Source organism: Parus major, chromosome 1 (assembly GCF_001522545.3).
Source record: "Parus major isolate Abel chromosome 1, Parus_major1.1, whole genome shotgun sequence".
NCBI classification, from domain to species: Eukaryota; Metazoa; Chordata; class Aves; order Passeriformes; family Paridae; genus Parus; species Parus major.
In genome coordinates, this window is record NC_031768.1 from 79,987,593 (window position 1) to 79,995,659 (window position 8,067).

An 8,067-nucleotide genomic window follows, 5' to 3' on the forward strand; every position below is an offset into this window, starting at 1 on the left:
ATAAGCAGTATGATCGGATCTGAAGAGAATTTACCCTAAGAGGATTCATTTTGCAGAAAAGTGAAGCAAAATGTTTATTGCTGTCTCCAAACTCATGTTACTATGAGGAGCTGCTTGTATAGCTTGTCTAGTATTTCTTTCCTACTAGGAACAGAGTTTCATTCTCTGAGCTGACCTGCAATTTGAAAAAAAAAATTATTTCTTTAATTTAGTGGCAGGTACCTTGCCAGGTACCTTGAATAAGAAGTTACCCATTACCTACAACTAGTATAGCCCTTTTCTGTGTATTGCTCCAATGCTTCCAAATAGTGGGATATAAACAGATTTCTTTCCCCAGCCTTAACAGATTATGCTTTTTCATCTCCCAGTCTACAACCCCTGCCCCATACCAGAAATCCATGTTCAGAACACTATGCCATGCTCCTTACCACTGAAAGCTCCCAGGCCAGCCCACACACCTGCCCCTGCACTCTAACCTGTCCAAGTCTCTCACTCACTCTCTTCAAGCCTTTAATTCTTCCTCAGTCCTCTATGCATCCCCCAATCCCACAGGCCCTCTTCCTGACACCAGTCCAACAGAAGAGAAGGCATCAAGCTGCTCTCTGCCCCAGGATGGACACTGCCTATGTCCCAAGGGCCTCAACAGAGGGTTCAGCAGTGGCCATGAACTAGCGCAGGACAGGTGATGGCTGGGTGCACAACTGAAATGAGCACACTGCTTGTTTTCCTAGAACATAAAGGTATAAATTATAGGTAGAGATACATTGCAATAAAGAGATATAGATGAAATTACAATCAGGTTTATGATAAATATATACTCTGAAATACCATATACCCTTGATATACAGCAATTATATTTTTAACTTTGTTGCAAGTTACCATCTTATCTCATTTGTGTTTACAGCTCTAATGGGAAATCGGTTTCCTGGGCCCAGAACGAGAAAAGCAGCCGAGGAGCACACCTTTGGCAGAGGTTGTCAGTCCACATCAACAAAAAAGAGAACCCCAACCAAACTGCAGTGATCAAGCCTTTTTCTAAAAGCACAGATAGTAGCCGACACAGTAGCAGCGCTACGTTTCCTGAGGCTAGTGCCAAAACGCTTTATGACGTTTCGGAAGCCGAAGAGCAATACCCAGCTCAGTACCGACCACAGACTCCCTCACCAATCAGCACTTTGAGCCACAGAACTGCCTCTGTCAGCCGAACAGAAGATGAAGCCCCTACCTTCCAGTCAGAACCTCCTCAGCGAAGTAGCTCCTCTCAAGGCTCCCTCATGGAGCAGATCAGTAGTGTTGTTACTCGCTTCACAGCCAATATCAGCGAGCTGAACTCTATGATGCTTTCAACATCTACTCCAGGGACAATGGGGGCTGCTCCTCTCTGCTCTTCATACCTGATTCCACGGGAAATCCAGCTCCCTACAACAATGACCACGCTCGCAGAGATCCAACCGCTTCCTGCCATTGAAGTCAATGGCGCTTCACAGTCTGCTAGGAAACCTTCAAATGACAGCATCAAAGAAGGCACTTCAGAGACCCCAACAGCCAAGCAAGACCTGGAGGAGTTGGTGGCTTTAACTCCTCCTTCTCCTTTTAGAGACTCTATCGATTCTGGGAGTGCATCTCCCAGCTCTCCAGCTTCTGAATCAGCTCTCTGTATCCCGTCCTCCCCCAAATATGACACACTCCTTATCAGAGATTACACTCAAAGTTCTTCTTCGCTGTGAATGTAGTTCAAGACGACTTTGGATCTCGACAACTACAAGCAAGTAGTGAGGGGACAGCCAAGTCTTCAAGGTCTCCAGTGTTTACGCAGACAGAGTGAGAGGCATTGGGTCATCTTGAGATTGAGAAATGGAAGGGAAGAAGTGGAATCACTTGAGAGGTGGAAACATCAGATTAATTATGCTGATTTAAAGACAAAATGACTCTTGGCAGATTATCGTGGCCTTAAAAAAACATGGGCTTTTCAGAAACACTGAATCTATTTTTGAGGGCTTATAAGGAGTCTGTTAATCCAGTTACATACCAAGTGCTTTGCTTTAGTATTACAATGAACTGTGTGTACAATATAGGGGACGGGGGGCGGGGAACTAGATTGTAAACAACTGTACAATGGTTTGTTTGTTTACTCTGATCCCTTACCCAGAAGTGAACCTTGATCTTTTATCAAGAATAGAAGACCAAACATTGAATGTACATTTTCTAACAGACTCAAATCTGGGACCAACCTGTCAAGCTTTCTTTCTTTCTTTTTTTTTTTCTATGAAGATCTCAAAAAGCAGAAATGTATGTTCAAAAACTACAAAACTTTTTGCTGAAGAATATTGTGTCTGTGATACGTTACACGTGGATAACACTAAGCTGAGGCTTTGCAGTGAGTGACTGCAATATGGAGGGCTTTACAAGTGACTTCTCAACCTACGCATTTGTTTATGAAATTCTCTTCTATCAGTATCAAAAGATCAATTTGTTAACATTGGATTCACCCTCACAACAAAACCCAAGGAAGATTTCCTGACTATTTCACCATGTTGCCAACTAATAATGAAGTAGCAAAAAATATTTTCTGGAGTACTGTTTTGTAATTCCCTTATCAGGGCAAGTTGTTGAGATGAATATTCTCTTTCTAGCAGCACTACTAAGCTATATTATAGCTGCATTCCCTATTGAAATTAACACATTTTTATGGACATCCTCGTGATAATGTTACCAGTAAAAATACTTATTCAGATACCCATCTTTGCTTGTGACAAACAGGTAAACACCCTAAGGATTTTCTCCATCCTTTGAATGACAGAATTCTAGGATATCAATTTGGTTTATGATGAATGCTAACTGTCAGTGGGAAAAGTTGTCATAATCATAATTTATATATATATATATACATATATATATATAGAGAAAAAGCCCTGTGTCAAAGTCTGCTTAGATGTGATTAAGCTACTCTTTAATAAGCAACAATTTTAAACTTTGTTTTGCTGCTGATGCCCTGCAGCTATGAACAGAGACAAAAAAAAAAAAAGAAAAAAATACATTCAAAGCAATACAGAGTAAAGGTTAAAACAAAGAAGACCTAATGAGATATGAACTAACAAAATCTTTGTTTCTTAGCAACTCACAGAAGAAACAAGGGGATTCCTCAATTTTTTTTTTCCTATATCAAGGTAGGACAGTTTAGTGCACTTCATACTGTCACTGCACTTTTTTAATACAGGCAGGGAAGAGTTTTAAAGTTTGAATAGTAGCTAAATAATTTTTGATAGGTGTAGTTACATAGAACTCGTAAGTCAGACCCTAAACGCACACTGTATTGGCTCTCTTCTTCATGACATAGCTGTCCTCAGGTGCCAAAATTTTATGGGTTTGTTTTATTTTATTGAAGGATAGCATGAAGTGATGAATAATGTACTTCAATTCAAAGTTGAATTGATGTAGCCTTATATAGAAGACAGCCTCAAGGAAGGGAGCCTTGAAATAAGGCTGCTATATTTTATTTTCAAAACCTTTAGATCTTGTTTCTTCGAAGATAACAAATATTTTGTAATCAAAATTCATACCTCCTTTTTCTCCCCCCATGTTCAAAATAAATATTTGATCAAACAAGTAAAAGATTAAAGCACATTCACATAGTTTAGCAAAGAGCATTTTCTATTCCTTTGGGATGCTTGTTTCACTATTATGTGTTGCACCCCAATCTGCTGCTCAACAACATTTAAAAATGAAAAGGAATAGATGACTGAATCCAGATCAGCACTTGACAGAGATACTCTAGTGACTCTAGAGCCAGACAGTGTTATCCAGTTGCAGTCTGGGCATGCTTGTTTTGTCAGGTACAGTCATTTATCAGCTTTGCCTATAGCATGAACAGGCAGGTCACAAAACAGCTCTACTCCAGAAGGCAGATCCCTACACTAAGGCATGACTGAAGGTCCTTGTTGCCCATATGCAGTTCTTGCCTCCTCGCACGACTGATCAGCACGGACTCAGCTCTGTGCAGCTGCACGGTTCCCAGACTAGAGCTCAGTTTTGCCCTCTTGGTTCACAGTACTAGCATGTCTCCTCATTCCCTAGCTGCCCATGTCTTCAGGAGAAAGCATCTTCTGTCACAGATTACAACCCACATTTAAGAGAAAAGCATGTCCAATCAGTCTGTGATACAAACACTCTTATTAGAGGAGTTTAGACCACTTAAATGTTGTTCATGGAAGACTTATATGATAATATTTGTCTCCCATCAGTGCAATATTGTTTCAAGATAAACAGAGTGTACTGAGATAATTAATGTGAATTTCAAAGGGATTCTATTACTACCTGTTCACTTATTCTTCAAACTATTGACCAATGTTCTTACAAGAACATCCTCCACCTTGATCTTTCCTTAGCATTTTAGGTCCCCTGTAGTCTTTTTTTATGTTGGTGGACAATATAATTGTATTCCTGCTAAAATCCGTGGGTTTCGCTGCAATGTGAAATAACCAGCAGTGGAAATAAGGATTATACAGACAAACATAAAAACCTTTCCTCAAATACAAAACTAGAAAAAAGGAGTGAAAAATAGAAACTGTCAAGCTCAGCACAAATATACCTCTTCTGCTCTCAAACTGCACCATCCTGGCCATAGCTATTGCTCAGAGCTTCCGGACAATGTTCATGTACACTGTCATGATGATATGGGTATGAGGATGCACCATGTGCCCTGAATGCATGTTTTAAGAACCTAAAACCCTAATGTTGTGCAACCCAAATTTTAAACACTTTTGCTCACTCTCACTATCGATGGAGTCATGTATCTTTTGCATACCTATCAGCCACAGCAGAAATTTTAATTGAACAAGGAACCATGGATGAACCTTGCTGAGATAGTACTCTCTTGGAGTCAGTCTATTTTTAGTGAAAGATGGGCAACCTTAGGGGCATTAAAAGAAGGTAGAATCCAGTTTAATTGTTCAGACTGGAGTGCATCAACGTCATTTTTTATTATGTATTTGAATTTCAACAAAGGGAGGAAAGGTTTTGAGGAGGAGAAGGCAAAAATGGTGTAATACCTGTAGTAATAATCCAAATGAGCCCAGTGGGAAATTTGCAGGACTGGAAAGTTCTTTGTGAGAAGCTGACGGGTTTGACATAAGAGAAAAAATATGAATGACAGACATCATGACTTCATTATGCTGTTTGTATGCTAGTCTCTGTTTAGGACATTAAAATAGAGTGGCATGGATTTTCAGACATAAATGCAAAAGTTGCAATCATGAAAACTTTTCAGTCTAACTAAAGAATGTGCAAGTACCAACTGAATGGCTTGAAATTTGCCTTCCAATTTAGTGCTGCTGCCGCAAAGGGAATTAAAGGATTTGAAACTACTGTCATCCTTGACCACAGGGACCTCAAAAAATTCTCTTATTTCTTTTGTGCTCAAGGCCAACCCTAAAGAGTGATAGTGTAATCACCTTTGGATCTGTGCTTTTGAAATAAAGTGAGTCATTCTGGCAGGCCAGTTGGGAAGAAGTCTTTGCAATACTGAAGAATTGTATTTTTAAATTGTCTCTGAAGAATGATTGCATGACTTTGAAGACGTGCTTCCCTGTACTTCTGTCTGAACATTTGGTGCCTAGACTCATGCAGATACCTTAGACCAGAGATTTTTAGACCACAGTCCACAAATCACGTGGTGATTTCACGTGGTGAATCAAATGTTGGTGTTCCATGGGAGCTGGTTGATCACAAGGTGCTGGCTTCTTCTATTGATTTCCAGCTACAAAAGTGAGATAGAAACTAAATGATAATTAACTAACTGTTATAAGCTCTAAAAGAAAAAAAAAAGTTATGTTAGTTTGCTTGTATGTCTATTAAGTTGCTGTGTGTGTAAAAGGAAAACTTTTGTTAAAAATAGAGAATAAGATATTAAAAGAGAGTAAGCGGGAAGGCCAATCCATGACTCTCACTCTGGATGACAGAGGAGTTCCCCTGTGAATGTTTTCTTTAGTCTACAAGACCAAACTGAAAGACGGCATAGCTGTGGGTGCAAGTTCTGTAAAGGAATGTGTGTAACCTTGTTATTCTGCTTAATAAATCATTTATGAGGTGAGAGGATAAAAGATGGTAGCAACAGACAGGTAAAAAATAAAATAAAAAAGAGCTGGTTCCTTGGGGAAATCAGAGCACTATGCTCAGGACTAATAATATGACCACAAATTTTTTATTGTATTGGAGACCAGTGCCAGCGCTCCACAGTAGAGCAAAAAACTATGTATTGCATGGAATAATTTTAAGTGCTGAAGTCCTTTGCTGGCACTGGCCCTTAATCTATTGGGGTCAATGGAATCATTCTAGATTAATATCCATATAAATATAATCAAAGTTGGATAGTGGCCACTGAAGTCTAGATTTTAACTATTTGTTCTGCAGAGAATGATAATGACAGGATAATCTTCCCAGTCTATTTTGAATCAAAGAGCAGATGGATTTTATTAGGTTAATTCCTGAAGTTAGGCTTGGTGAATAGGTCATTCCTGCCATTCATCTTCATCAGTCCTACTCTATCTGGTATCCCAATGGGAAATCATCTGAATGTGTTTAGGGATGTGAGTGAACATATCCAAAAATCCCGAGAATTTTTGTCACAGTTTTCTGGCAGTTTAATGAATCTCCAAAAAAGAAGTCAATACTTTCCATGAACAAGAAAATCATTCATCTGCTACGCATTTCAGTGTGCACTTAATTTAGTAAAGACTGAAGTTGAATTACATGAATTCACTTTTTTTGCTGTGGTTTATTATTATATCCTCAGTTCAAATCTCTCCAATTGCCACTTACAATTTTATACTGTGAAAAGGAAAAGAGATACAGGCCAGTGAAGCATAAAGGTAAGTAAAAAATTCATCTGGATGATGAATTGGTGTATATGGCTGGTTTTGTCTCACCTGAGCAATGACAGTACTAACAAACAATAAACATTAAGTCACTCCGATCTGCCAAATGGGAACAAATATACTATGTATATTACATGTACTAATAGGATTATATGGCAGCTGCTGGTGGTATTTGTAATTAGAAATCTATATAGAATATAGATGTTTTAGAGAGATGGTGCCAATTCCAAAAGATTTATGTGGGCTACAAGTGCTTGTAATTATTTTTTTTTAATTTGCTAATAACTTATGAAGAACTGGTTTCAAACATTCTGTGACCGTTTGTTCTTTTTTATGTTGTTGCTGCTTATACTATTAAAACATAGAGAATGTAAAGTTATTATTTTGATGTGAACTGAAAATGATTTTTCATAAAATTTAACATTTTTATCAGCTTTGGTTTGCTTTCTACCTGTACAAATGTAATTTATTTTAGCATTGAAGAATACACTTGCTTGTTTCTCAATTGTCTACATCATGTTATAGTTGGTGTTTATGTAGAGTCAGGTACTTTTTGAACAGTATTAAAAAGAATCTGTGATATGACTGAAAACTGGATTTTGTTTTTTCCAAAACACTTACAGCTATGTTTTCAGTTTGTTTTTCTACAAACCAGGTATGCCTATACACAAACCCTTAAATTATATTCTTTCTCTTTTACTCCTCCCTCTCTGTTGCTTTAAAGGATTAACTTAACATTAATGGCATCAATGTTACATAACCTTCTAGTATAGTTTGATCTTTGTCTTTTGAAGCACACACAATCTCGTTGATGAGGCATATATAGATTTGAGAGAAAATACTAAAATAATCTAGCCTTGAGCAACATACAACAAAACTGTTCAACTTGGAATCATATTTCAAAACATTATTTTTATAGATGTAAGAAACTACTTTACTCCTACAAATGTAGATTCACATCTAATCTTGAACTGCAAAAAGATATCAGAGATAATTTTTTATATCCTTTAACAATTTGGTTTCTAGGGTTCCGCCTTTGTGACCACTAGGAGTAAATGTCTTATCTTGGGTCTGTCTACATTCTGTTTCCAGCCAATAGATTTTGTTATACCTTCCCTGCTAAATGCTAAAAAACAAACCCAAACAAACAAAAAAAAACCCAACCATCAACAACAAAGCCACTACTCAATAAACC

At 38.0% G+C, this 8,067-nt stretch overlaps 1 protein-coding gene across 5 annotated transcripts in view; it reads left to right on the forward strand.

Moving 5' to 3' along the window:
* Window positions 1–7,464, forward strand: part of GRM5 (glutamate metabotropic receptor 5) — a 242,278-nt gene extending 234,814 nt beyond the window's left edge. For 3 of the 5 annotated variants that reach the window (XM_015634851.3, XM_015634842.2, XM_015634862.2), the window contains one exon: window positions 905–1,727. In XM_015634851.3, the coding sequence (XP_015490337.1) occupies window positions 905–1,727 (823 nt within the window). Of the gene's footprint in view, window positions 1–904 lie in introns of all 5 variants that reach the window. The other 2 variants (XM_015634871.2, XM_015634833.2) reach the window with 1 other exon arrangement.
* Window positions 7,465–8,067: the final 603 nt, after the last annotated feature.